General features: G+C 34.6%; 1 protein-coding gene across 1 annotated transcript in view; it reads left to right on the forward strand.

Annotated features, from left to right (window-relative positions):
* LOC145241548 (pleckstrin homology domain-containing family A member 8-like) overlaps positions 1-13,741 on the forward strand; it is a 106,348-nt gene extending 92,607 nt beyond the window's left edge. Inside the window, exons 9-12 of the mRNA XM_080104616.1 lie at positions 5,454-5,512; positions 7,171-7,298; positions 8,556-8,688; positions 12,725-13,741. Coding sequence (XP_079960742.1) covers positions 5,454-5,512; positions 7,171-7,298; positions 8,556-8,688; positions 12,725-12,922 — 518 coding nt within the window. The 3' untranslated portion in view covers positions 12,923-13,741. The remainder of the gene's footprint in view (positions 1-5,453; positions 5,513-7,170; positions 7,299-8,555; positions 8,689-12,724) is intronic.
* The last annotated feature ends 350 nt before the right edge of the window (positions 13,742-14,091 follow it).

Raw genomic sequence — 14,091 nt, forward strand, 5'->3', positions numbered from 1 at the left:
GTCAGTGAAAAAGACAAAACCTAGATTTTGATTATGTATAAAAAAAAAAAAAAGAAACTAAAACTTTCTAAACTTTTAAACACTATAATTGTTTTTAGTCTGTAAAATTGGATTTTAATCGTAATTGTATTATAGATTTTAAATTATTGTATTATATAAATTTTTTAGAAATAATACTTTATAAATGTAATTTACAATCTGTTTCAGTTTTAAAACTATAGGAAAAATATAATAGTGTTAATATACTAGGAAAATCCCTTAGGCTAGACTAGAGACTAGCAGGCGTACCCGGCGTTGCCTGGGTGTTTGGAGGTGTGTATGTAGGAGAGGGTGACCCTGTTTTAATATAAGAAAAGCACAATGTTAAAAAAAATTGGAAAAAGCAAAACGGCGAACAAACGTAAAAAAAAAAAAAATGAAAAAAAAAGGGGTAAAAGAGGAAAGAAAGTTTAGGTAGGAAGATAGGCCTGAACACAAATCATCGAGGCTAAGGCGAAAAAAAAGCTTGACACGTTATCCCTATGCCAAAGAGACATACAATTGAGAACGGATAAAATTAAACCTTTAAAAACACTTGCAGGTGGTTTAAACTAACGTCAATGTTTTCTAGGTCAAACATGATGTCATTGTCGTAGTAGCAGGAGGAGAGAAAATGAAGGAACGATTTTTTTCGGCACCCCTCCTTGTAGAAAAGGGTCCAGTTTAGGGTGAAGGAATTAATGTTTTTGCCCAATTTTTCGATATGTCGGGCGAAGGTTCGAGCTTGAAAATAATACCTATTTGGCGAAAATCCGTGGCCTGTGTCGAAAGTTTTTGCGTGACCTACATACATAAATACATAGATTTTCGCTTTTATATATATAGACTAGCGAGGGGTACCCGGCGTTGCACGGGTGTTTGGAGGTGTGTGTGTGTGTGTGGAAACTCCGGGGGTGGGGGGAGGTTAAAAAAAAAAGTAAGTATGAGGATCGAACCCGAACCCTTCAGGCAAAGTTGTAAATTAAAGTGTGAAAAAAAAAGTGCGATGTTAACCATTGCCCCACCGCGACATGCAAACGGAAACATGTTTGAATTTATTTAATTACTTGAATTTAGCAGTTGCCCGTTTTAATGAGTTAATGAGGTTAAGTTTGACTGCGGGATTTCATTTACTGCTGAGCGCTTTTTTTTTTTTCCCCAAGATGTTATAGGAAAAAGACTAACCCACATGCGGCGAGTGACAAATGTTGAATATTTATCTTCCCGAAAGCGAGCAAATTAAATAGACAGGCCAGCTTCATTGTTAACTGTGAGATATTACGATTTATATGCGATATAAAAAGTTTAAAAGTTGTGAAGCGAGCAACCGCTACTCTGAAAAAAGCCTTTTGTAGACACACAGAAAAAGCGAACACACATACATACATGCATACATACATTTTCGCTTTTATATTTATAGATAAATACTCACTTCCCCAAACCTTGAAAGAGTTGAAATTTTTAAACGTATTTTGAAATAATTTAATGAAATTTTACGGTTTTAATCGATATTGATATAAATTTGAAGTTTGAATTTTTATATATAAAAAAAATTAGATTTTTAAATTAAATTGTTTTAAAATTGAAGGCGTTTTATATATATACTAGCGGGGGGTACCCGGCGTTGCCCTGGTGTTTGTAGGTGTGTGTATGGGGGGGGGGGAGGGGGTAAATAATAACCCTGAAACGATGTTAAAAAAATCGGAAAAAACCAAAACCCAAACAAAAAAATAGTGAAAAAAAAAAAACGCTGTCTGTATAGGAGGGGGGGGGAGGTAAACTAAAGAATAAGCGAAGTAAAACATAAAAACACGTTGCCCGAGTGTTTAAAGATGTAAAAGGAAAAAAAAATAGTTTTGGTTGGGAGGCGGGATTGAACCCGGAAGCCTTGACGCGGAGGTGAAACAAACGCCAACCACTTAACCGTCTAGGCCAGGAGTAAGAGGAATTTATTAGAGTGTCAAAATAAGGCTTATAAAGCGAGGGAAAGAGGTTTGATTGACAGATAGCCGCTAAATGAGGTCATCGCAGGAGTGTTACGAGATGACGTAGCAGTATTTTATTTAATGCGGGACAGCTTTTTGGGGTTTTGTTTACTTTGTTTCAATGCGGGTCAGTTTTCGCTTCCCCAAGATGATGGTGGGGGGAAACCGGCTCCCCAAATGAAAGGGGATTAGCAATTGTTTGGTATAAGGAGTTTAGCCCCAAATTGATCAAAGCTGATTGCTTGTGGACGTTCCTGGCACGATGCCAAGAACAACGTGTTAGCTTTGAATTAGTTTCGCTTTTTATACAAAAAAGCCGAATCAACATGTGAGAAGCCAAAATAGCAATAATTTTGTAAAAGTCGCTGTAAGTAAATCTAGATGCTACATGCGTTGCCAAATCATAGATATTATTATATAGGGGGTATATAAACAGTTCTAAGCAATAGTAACGACCTCGGGAGTGTGTGCGAAAGAAGCCTTTGCGTGACATACACGAAATGGTCACACACATTTTGCCTTTTATATATATAGATAAAAAATTTATATAAAAAATTTCAATTGAAATTAAATTTTAAAATTAAAATAATTCAAATTTTAAAGTTAACTAGCGAGGGGTACCCGGCGTTGCCCGGGTGTTTGGAGGTGTGTGTGGAAACTCCGGGAGGGGGGGGTTAAAATAAAAAAAAATGTTTTGGTAGGTATGAGGATCGAACCCGAACCCCTGAGGCAAAGTTGTAAATTAAAGTGTGAAAAAAAAAAAGAGTGCAACGGTTTTAACCATTGGGCCACCGCAAGATGCTAATGGAAACACGTTTGAATTTATTTAATTACTTGGATTTGGCAGGTGCACGTTTTAATGACTTAATGAGGTCACCTTTTGACTGCCGGGTAGCATTTCATTTAGTGCGGGAAGGCTTTCTTTTTTTTTTATTTTCCCAAGACGTTAGCGGTAGGGGGAAACAGCTCCCCCTTGTCCAAATTGAATAGCAATTGTTTGATATATGGAAAATATTTCCACATTGATCAAAGCTGATTGCTTTCGGACATTTCCGCCGATAGACGGAAAATACTGCCAGAATTAGTGTCGCTTTTATTATAGGAAAAAGACTAATCCACATGCGGCGAGCGACAAATGCTGAATATTTATCTTCCCGAAGTCGAGCAAATTAAATAGACAGGCGAGCTTCATTGTTAACTCTGAGATATTACGATTTATATGTGATATAAAAACTTTTAAAAGTTGTGAACCGACTGACCGCTTCTCTGATAAAAGCCTTTTGTAGACATACAGAAAAAGCGAACACAAATACATACATACATACATGCATACATTTTCGCTTTTATATTTATAGATGAAATCATCATCATCATCTGATAAATAAACGGGGGTGGGATAGCAAAACGAGAGTAAAACGTGAACTTGTGATGTATATATATTTTCCACTTCCGGTTATAAAAATAGATGAGTATTGGCTGAAGAGAGCTTGATATGGATATCTAAAACGGTCCTAATTATCGGGCTTGAAACCGCCGGTACCAATGACTTATCTCGTCTAACAACTTTCTGTACATAAAATACAAAATGTAAATACGCTCTTATTTTTCGGATTTTCCTTTTAATTGAGCACTCTGCTGGATTTCTTTTTCCCAAAAAAAAAAAACTAATCATATATATATATATATATATATATATATATATATATATATATATATATATAATGTTTTTTGTTTGGTTTTTGCGATACATTTTGAAGGAATTCAATTATTTATGAAAGTGCATTTTTACCTAAATGCGAGTTGGGAATAATTTTCCCTTTAACCAATTTGGGACCCCCAAATGGGAAGCGGCATATATATATTGTTCTTTAAAATACAAACATATATAAACATTTGAACTCACTACTATATATTGGGTACAATATAATAATAGATAATTTACTCTATAATAATAAATATCAAATCTGCATGAATTCAAATATCATATTTAAACCTATTTACAATCAGGTGACATGTGTGTGGCACGCGCGCGCGGCGCGTGTGGCGCGCATTTCTATAAAATAATAAAAAATCAATAAAACCGTTTAAAATGTGTGCTATCGTATTCTAAGCACCCCTAATGATCAAACCTCGAAAGTTTTAATTCACGAGATAATTTAAAGGCCAGAGTATAGTTAGAAAGAGTAGAAGTATTTGGAAAATCCCAGAGGGTTCGGCAATAATCTAGAATGGGTTAAGATGTCATATAAATGAAAGTGGAGAGGGAAACAAACCAGTTATCAACTTGGTCCCGTCAAGGTAACTCCGGTCTATGATTCACGGATACGTCCAGCCGAAAGAATCCAAACCAAAAAGAAAAAAATTACATCCTTCCAACCCACAGAAAGTTGCAGAAAAAGCCCTCTGGACTAGTGGTAAATAAAATTTTGAAATAATCTCATTGACCAAACTTTTAAAAGAAAAAAAAAAAAAAAAAAGAACTTTTTAGTCATTGAATTTTGTTGTTAATAGCGTGAATAATCACTAGAAGACTGGCCTGTAGCCGTTCTTAATTTGGACTTCCTCCCTTACCCTTGTAATCCTCCACCTCCTCGTTCCAGTTGTCGACCTCGTGTTTCAACAAGCCGTATTTTAATTTGTGATAGATGGTAGTAATCCAAAATAACTATATTTTTGTTAACTGACCTTTTTTTGTCGTTGTTTTTTTTTTTGTTATTGTTGTAAATATTTGTGAATCAGCTTATTTGTTTATTTTGTTATTGTTGAAAATAAAGGAAAATATCATTTTCCGGAAACCATATTTCATATTGTCCATATTTTTAATTGTTGCACAATTTAAACGTAACAGTATATATGTATTGTGGCAAAAGCTGTGAAAATGAGGGCTTACCGTTCAAACGACCTAGATGTGCGTGTGTGCTTTGTCATCGCTGCGAAGCTAGGATAAGAAAAGAATTCCAAGATGGCGCCGACGGCGTTTTGTAATGGTATGATCTCGGAAACTCTCGCAAAATCTCGTGCATATATGCAAATCAGTTGGTCTTTGACAACTATAAATTCAGGTCGTTTTGGAAGGCAAGGTGAGAGGAAAGAACGGCCGGTTGGTAATTGTGTACGCTGGATCGTGTTGGTGGCGTGTCACCGTGTCTGTGTGTGTACTGATCGAACCGCTTTCCTGTCTCTTGCGCATTAGACTTTGAATTGGTTTACATTGGACTTTGAATTTGTTTAGATTGGACTTGCACATTAGACTTTGAATTTGTTTAGATTGGACTTCAACTTTATATATATATATATATATATATATATATATATATACACACACACAAATATTTATACTATGAATCAAGGATAATCACCAAAAACTTTTAGTAAATTTTGATTCTTTTTGAATGTTTTATGTTATTTTCTTTCTGCTTATTTTGTTGTACATATTTCTTTCTTTTCCAGATAAACTAAATAGTACCGCATTTGCACCAATAAAAATGGATTTTTCAGGAAATCTTCGGGTAATTTTTTCTTGCAAGATTCACAATTTTTTTCTTTTTAAAGTTTTTTTTTCTTAACTTCATTCCAAAGAATTTTAATAAAACCTAATTAGTTTTTATTTATTTGCGAACTGTTATCCTCATCTTCATAGTTGTTATTTCGGCCAACTTGTTCTTTGGCCTTCTTCAGATGATTAACCGCGATGGGATAGGAATTTTAAGTCTTATAACTGTATCCCCAGTAATTACGGCCTTCCATAGTTGTCTCACTGTGGCATTGAATCTCTACGGTTCCAGGTGAGCATTGTCTGAAAATAGCAGTTGTAATCCTACCCAAAGCAGGCCAGAGGATTAGTTGACCAAAATGTGGTGAGACAACAACTATGGAGATACAGTTACAAGACTCAACATTTCTATCTCGTCGCGGTTAATCATCTAAAGAAGGCCAAAGGATGAGTTGGCCTAAACGTGGTGAAACAACAAGATGAGGATAACAATCCACAAATAAATAAATCCACAAATTACTTTATCTCAAATGATTTCAATAAAAAAAGAAGAAATAATAATAATTTTTTTTAAAATCCTATTAAATCTCAATTTTATTAAGTCGTTTATTTTAAAAGGGAGTCGCTGCTTATCAAGGCCAAGGCCACTTGAAGATAAGTTTTAAGTGTCAGAAGGTCAGCGAGACAACACCGTAATGATGGGTAGTTATGGAAATGGGGTAGAACTTGATTGTTTAATAGGATAGTTCAACCAGAATTTGTTTACATTGGACTCGAAAACTGATAATTGATTTATTACATTTAAAGCATCAACTTTCTTCCTTTAGTCGTCAAGCACGTCTCAGATGACCTGTTTATCCCTATACATTTCTTGAGGCGCAACACAAATTTGTCTATGACATCTTTATAAACCAAATAAGGTAGGATTCTGACTTCCTTTTATTCTATCATGGCTCTCCATGCCTGTGATCTGTCTTTAAAGTGAACTCAGAGAAAGACATCTAGGAAGTTGGCTGTGATGTGTCCACTCAAAATCAGTTGGAAATGTGTCACAGCCTCCAAAGTTCCATTTCAGTAAATTTATGTGTGTGGGTCTGGTTTAGCAAAGCATGAAACACTAGTGTCTGTATGTATAGAAAATTATATATTTTTTTCAATAAATATTAATATATTTATTTCACATATTTATTATATGTATAGAAAATTATATATTTTTTTCAATAAATATTAATATATTTATTTCACATATTTATTATATGTATAGAAAATTATATATTTTTTTTCAATAAATATTAATATATTTATTTCACATATTTATTATATGTATAGAAAATTATATATTTTTTTCAATAAATATTAATATATTTATTTCACATATTTACATAAAATTTTATAACATATTTTATGTGTAGATTTTTGGTTGAGCAAATATTTACAAATCTGCCATTCAACCTTGTTATAAATTGGATTTGTTTTTTTTTTTTGCTTGGGATGCAAATTCTTTGCTGCAGCATTGAATAAATGGTCTGAAACAACGTATGGGATGATCATATGGTGCATCTTCACGAGAGCTCCCGTTGAGATCTAGTGGTGTTCACCCGTGTTGTTTTTGCCATGTTTGGTCAAATGAAAATGATTGATGAATTGATATAAATATTTGGTTTCTTTTTCCAGAAACTTCAAGCAAAACAATCAACAGATGCAGAGTTAATAACGTTACAGAAAGTCATCCAGTCAGAAATGAAATCTTGCCAACACGAGAACTCAAATTCTGCGACAATAGCAATTCTATGGTTGAAAAGGTAACACTTTCATTTTTCTCTATCTTTGGCTTTCTTTTATTTGTGATAAGACCATGTGTTTCCCCGCTCGATAATAAATGCTGACCGCAACGTTGTTCCCATGCTCTTCATCTCCTTTGTCTTCTTTTCTCGTTCTGGGTTTGTCGTCGTCTCTCACACATTGGTGACTGTCAAGAGGTGTACTGGCACACAAATATAAAAATTATGCAAAAGCAACAAAAGAAAATGCGAAAAACACAAACTCCGACACATTGTGCAAAATATCAACTGTGTGTGTGTGTGTGTGTGTGTGTGTGAGTGTGAGTGAGTGAGAGAGAGAGAGAGAGAGTGAGTGAGTGAGAGAAACTATTGACCCTCTACATGCTAAGATCCACATCTGCACTCTCCGTCTAGGCCGTGTTTGTCAGTTGATGTTAGCTCTATATATCTGGTCCAAATCACAACCTGACTTCCACCATATCCAACTTGCAACTGTCCTTAACTGTAGCAAACCCAAGACTGTTCATAAATTGTTCCTGTCATAAAATGTCACAAAAACTCATTAGCACTCCTCAAAGTACTCGTGAACTAACTCTAAATATAACCATATTTATGTCTGGTCTTTTGTCTGCTACACCTTGATTAACAATCCTCTTTCAGTTTCCTTTTGTGCATGTTAGTTATTCTGCTGATAAACTTATATCCTCTTTTTTCTTTTATTTCCTTGAGGTGAGAACATCAATAGTATAACACATCATCATTTGAGGTAAAACAAAGAGACAATTCTTAATTTACTAAAAGTAAAGAAAAAAAAAAAATGCACTCAGATTTTAGTTTCAATTCAAGTAAAATTTTTCAGTGATTACTGATTGAATGTACACTAACGATTACTATATTGTCCAATTGACTACTGTACACACTTTTAAGTAGCCTCTGGACCTTGATAGATTAAAAAAATATTTAGATATAATGAAAGAAGGTTTAAAAAACGTGTGTGTGATGGTATGCTTGCAACTTCATCATTTCATTTGTAAATAAATTCTGGCATTCGAAGTACATTGAAAATGTTATTTTTATTTGTTAGGATTCTTGTTCATTGTAGCGGTGGACGTAAGTTGCTGGAGTTAAATGGTGACTCCTATGTAATAACCCCCCCCCCCAAAAAAAAAACCCTGAATCCATGCAAACACAACAAGCAGATGATCATGCATACAATACACGTTCGCATCGAAATGCACATTTGTAATTGTTATATTAGTTTGCGTTCTGATTTTTCAGATCACTGGAATTTATACGAGAATTATTAGTTCAAGTCCTAAATGGCCAATTGGACTTGACCATAGCAACCACAGAAGCCTACAACCGAACTCTTAAACCTTTCCACAGTTGGGTTGTCCGTGGAGTGTTTGGCGTAAGTAGTTTTCTTTTGTGTTGTGGAAACGCTTGAATAATGTTACTCTATATATTTTTCCCATCATTACAAGATGAATTTTTGCCACATTTAAAAGATGAGTAGATTAATCATTTTTAAAATTTAAATTATCAATTTTGTATGATCATTTGAGAAAACCGACCTCCTTCAGCAGAAAGATCAGATTATGCTAAATGTATGTAGTGTAGAATGTCTGGATTGAATGAACTGGAAATTTTACCTTGCAGAAATAAAACTTTTCTGACATTGACACGCACCTGGCTGGAAGAAACTAAACAAATTGATGGCCGGATCGAACAAAAACAGTTTATTTTTAGAAAAAAAATAATTGTTGATTTATTAAAGACCACTTACAAAGGGGTATGCCATTCCAAAAATATTAGCTACAGAGATAAATATCTTCTTGCAAAATAAAAGCCTTATAGGTGTGGCTAACATTTACTGAAAAGACAAAATTCCAGAATGGCCATTTACAGGAAAGATGGGTGAGTGTCACAAACTATTATTTTATAAATTAAACTGAAATTGAGAATTGATTGATGACTGGATCCATGAAATCTGTCCATTAAATTCTTTCTGCATAAAAGTGATAATTAAATTGGTCATTAAATTTATGACCATTTTATCATGATAATAAATTATAACATGATGCCGAAATTTAAAAGAGGTCCCGCGAGATGGCCGAAATTTAAAAGAGGTCCCGCGAGATGGCCGAAATTTAAAAGAGGTCCCGCGAGATGGCCGAAATTTAAAAGAGGTCCCGCGAGATGGCCGAAATTTAAAAGAGGTCCCGCGAGATGGCCGAAATTTAAAAGAGGTCCCGCGAGATGGCCGAAATTTAAAAGAGGTCCCGCGAGATGGCCGAAATTTAAAAGAGGTCCCGCGAGATGGCCGAAATTTAAAAGAGGTCCCGCGAGATGGCCGAAATTTAAAAGAGGTCCCGCGAGATGGCCGAAATTTAAAAGAGGTCCCGCGAGATGGCCGAAATTTAAAAGAGGTCCCGCGAGATGGCCGAAATTTAAAAGAGGTCCCGCGAGATGGCCGAAATTTAAAAGAGGTCCCGCGAGATGGCCGAAATTTAAAAGAGGTCCCGCGAGATGGCCGAAATTTAAAAGAGGTCCCGCGAGATGGCCGAAATTTAAAAGAGGTCCCGCGAGATGGCCGAAATTTAAAAGAGGTCCCGCGAGATGGCCGAAATTTAAAAGAGGTCCCGCGAGATGGCCGAAATTTAAAAGAGGTCCCGCGAGATGGCCGAAATTTAAAAGAGGTCCCGCGAGATGGCCGAAATTTAAAAGAGGTCCCGCGAGATGGCCGAAATTTAAAAGAGGTCCCGCGAGATGGCCGAAATTTAAAAGAGGTCCCGCGAGATGGCCGAAATTTAAAAGAGGTCCCGCGAGATGGCCGAAATTTAAAAGAGGTCCCGCGAGATGGCCGAAATTTAAAAGAGGTCCCGCGAGATGGCCGAAATTTAAAAGAGGTCCCGCGAGATGGCCGAAATTTAAAAGAGGTCCCGCGAGATGGCCGAAATTTAAAAGAGGTCCCGCGAGATGGCCGAAATTTAAAAGAGGTCCCGCGAGATGGCCGAAATTTAAAAGAGGTCCCGCGAGATGGCCGAAATTTAAAAGAGGTACAGTAGGGAAATTCTTTCATGTTAAAGTTACAACTTTCTGGAACTTGAATGTCTGATTCTCAGCACATGTGATGCTAGTAATATAATTTCTTAATTACTTAAGACTTCTGTTCTGTGGTGTCTGACAGAATGAGAACAAGTTACCTGCCATGGATTAAATAAAGCATTAAATTTGAAATTCTGTACAGATTCTGTTTGACAGAATTCAGAAGATATATCTGAAGATGTTGCATTGCTGGAAATGTTGGAATAGCATTCAAGATATGAACAGCTGGCAGAATCATTCAAATAATATTTAAATTGAACAAAAACATTATGAACATTTTTTTGTAATACATAATCTCATTTTTAGAAGATAAGAATTTATCAACGAAAAGAATGGCAAAGTCAATCCATACAAAAGTAATTAATTTTTAAATTCTTATTAGCAATTTCTTCTTTCCTTTATTAAGTCTAGAGTTTAACTTAATTATAAAACAAAAATATAGAAAATTATTTATGGTGTATGTACCCATAACAGAACGAAAAATGTCATATTCCAAAAATCACATAAATTGATCAAGTAGCTATTTTTTATTTTAATTAAGAAAATAATGTTTTAGAATGAAGCAAGACATTGCATTTTGATCCGCCATATTTAATAAAAGGAGACTACTCAATTTGATGTATGATATGTCGATACTTATGCAGAATTGGGAACATGCTATTTTTTGGGTAGTTTATGTAAAACACTGAATGGTGCTGAAATACTGAGCTAATAAAATTGCGACCCTGACGTTGAAAAGTTTATCAGTTTGACGGAAACTGGGCCATTTCAATGGCCTTTTTGCTGTTGGACTGAAATAAATTTTCTTAGTAGCCCTAGGAAGTCCATCCTCCCAGGCTTTATCTCCCGGATTTCTGAGGCACCCTTACTATGCAATGCAAATGGGACTTATTTTTGCAGGGCACTGGCTCATTTTCACATCTTCCAACCTGATGTCACATCCCTTCGCGGTGGGAGAGTCGTAAATAATGAAATCGCAGCATCCAACTTCGTTTAACAAAATATTTATTTGCTATCATTGGTTTATTATATAAAAAAAACTAAATATTTATCATGATTTGAACAAAGAAAAAGTTTTAGATTATATTAAAAAATCAAAATTAAAAAAAAATGTTATTACATTTCTTAGCTAGTTTTGAGTGTTTTGGATTGACCTCAATCCCAACACTAAGATTTAGGATATAATTTCACTTTGTTCCAGCTTGATCAAGGGGAGTCCACCATTGGAAATGCAGTCATTAACTATATCTCATCAACTGTCAGACCCATGGGGGTGGAAATCTTCATATCATACCGAGTCAGGTGTGGGCTAAAGTGCTTATATATCCAATTAGAGCTTCTGTTAAAGAATAAAGCTAGAATGGCAGGTAATTTTGGCAGGTTAGTAGAAAGCACAAAAGTTCAACAAACCAAAAAAAAATAAAAAAAGGGGAGGACATAAAACCATCAGTTCAGGTTGCAACAAATTAATTCCTTTAATTCTATTCAGATTGAAATGTCGTTCCATCTCTCTCTCTCTCCTTGTTTCGTGTTCTCGATACCCCACATTGATGGTCTTGTACCATCCAGTTAGGGAATTGCCCTCTTCTTGATTACTTAAATGGTTATTCTGTTTTAATCATAAGATTAGCGCGCGTGGAGTTTTGTCTTTTCGTCTTTCTCACATGCATGCAACTTTTGTCTCGCTTCCCGGCATCAGATGACGGCAAAAAAGTGTCTCTTCCAGACAGCACGTGCTGTTATCCATGGCATGGAGGTTGTCCACTTGCGCACGTCAATCAAACAAATAAAGGTCGTTGATTGGCTAATCCTGATGACATGTTTTAATTTTGGCTTACGTGACGAGACTGCCTTGTCTTACGGTGACGCTGTTTTGCGGATCACTTGTCGTTACCTGTTACAGGAACGTCAATGTTCTTTTATGAGTTGTTCAAAAAAGTAAATTGTTATTTGTGAAACTTACAATAAACATTTTTATTTATTTTAATTTTAATAAAGTTGCATTAAAAATTGTCCAATAATTATTCATTGTATTTTCTTCACGACAACAAAAAGAATATTATTTTTATTTTTTTCAATTAATTTTTCATTGAATTATTTTCATAATAACAGAAATATATTTTTCATTGAAAAAAAATTGGACAACGTTTGCATGTAAACCCCCCCCCCCCCACCAAAAAAAAAAACTTTCATATAATACTTTCAGAGTGTTTTATGTAAACTGTCTGGAAAATTCTGATAACAAGGTCCTTATTTTACACAAATACCTATACACCTGCTAAGATATGAAATCGCGACATTATATATTTTTAATTATTGTTTCTGTTTTATTTGTACAGCTTGCCGTGAAAGCGATTCCTTCCTATGCAGATTTTGTCACTCAAATCTGTCCGGCCAATGACTCTGGTTCAATCCGTAAATCTGAACAAATACTTTACACACAAATGGAAGCTTACACGTCGGCCTTGACGCCCATCATCGAGTCTCTGAATAATTTCTTCCTCCTCAACAATTTGAACTTTGATGAACAAGTTTGATGAACTGATGAATCCACTTAGAGCCTGCTTCATCTTCTCGGTTTGAGAAAACAACAAAAAAAAAATCTCCCTAAGCATGTTCAATCAACATGTTCACTCGGTAAATGGCTGAATGTGTAAATCCATGTGTTCGAATTTTAAACACTTCAAAATAACAAGACAAAAAGAAACACACATTCTGCTTATCAATTGTCTGGATATTTTTTCATTTTTTTTTTTTTTTTTTTTTTTTTTCCAAACAATTTTGTGAGTTTCCTCATCTTTGAGATTTCATTGTGTGTTTGTCCCTGAAAAAAAAAAAAACCCAATGCATTCTTTACATGTATTTGAGTTCAAGTTGACTTTGCTGCCAAGAATAATAATAATAATAATAATAATAATGGTCAAGTTTCATTTGGAACTGGAGGAATGGTCACTTAGCTTTTTAGGGGTAGTAAGTGAACAGATAGCCATCAACTGTGTGTGTGTATATATATATAAGCTTAGTATCAACAGAATGTATATAAATGAATATGTCTGAGAGAATAATAACAGAATAAATTTCTGACAGAATGTATATAAAAATATATGTAAAAATGGACAAACCCCAAAATATAAAAGATAAGATCAAATCGAGGACACCGTAGACTAATATTCGTCTACTGATGTGCCTTCAAATCGATTGTCTTTTATATTCTGAGATTGGTAAATTTTTAAATATATATGCATGTGGTTATAAATTATAACAGATTCCAATGACACAATCTTGTATCAAACAAACTGGTTTTAATTAAAAAAAAAAAAAGAAAAAAAAAGAGATACAGCTGTTTGTTTTTTCATCGCCATACAATCAGGACATTGCTATTCACATGATATATAGAAAAACTGATTTGCTGTTGTACCTCTTTCACTAATATTGAGCACTGTATACAGAGCAGCTAAAGTTTTTTTTCTTTTTAATCAAATTTAATCATACCTACTTCCTTGATTTTATAAAACTGCAACAGTGGATGATCATTCATTAGCATTGATTTTTTTTTTTTTTCTTAATATTTGGAATATAAACTTGTATGTATAAGATTAATATTAACAATGTATATAAATGAATAATTGGATGTGTGTGTGCGCAAGATTAATATCAAGATAAAATCCGACAACGTATATAAAAAATAAACGGAAAGCTGGACAAA

The sequence above is a fragment of the Euprymna scolopes genome, chromosome 20 (genome assembly GCF_053919585.1).
Source record: "Euprymna scolopes isolate OS-2025 chromosome 20, ASM5391958v1, whole genome shotgun sequence".
Classification (NCBI taxonomy): Eukaryota; Metazoa; Mollusca; class Cephalopoda; order Sepiida; family Sepiolidae; genus Euprymna; species Euprymna scolopes.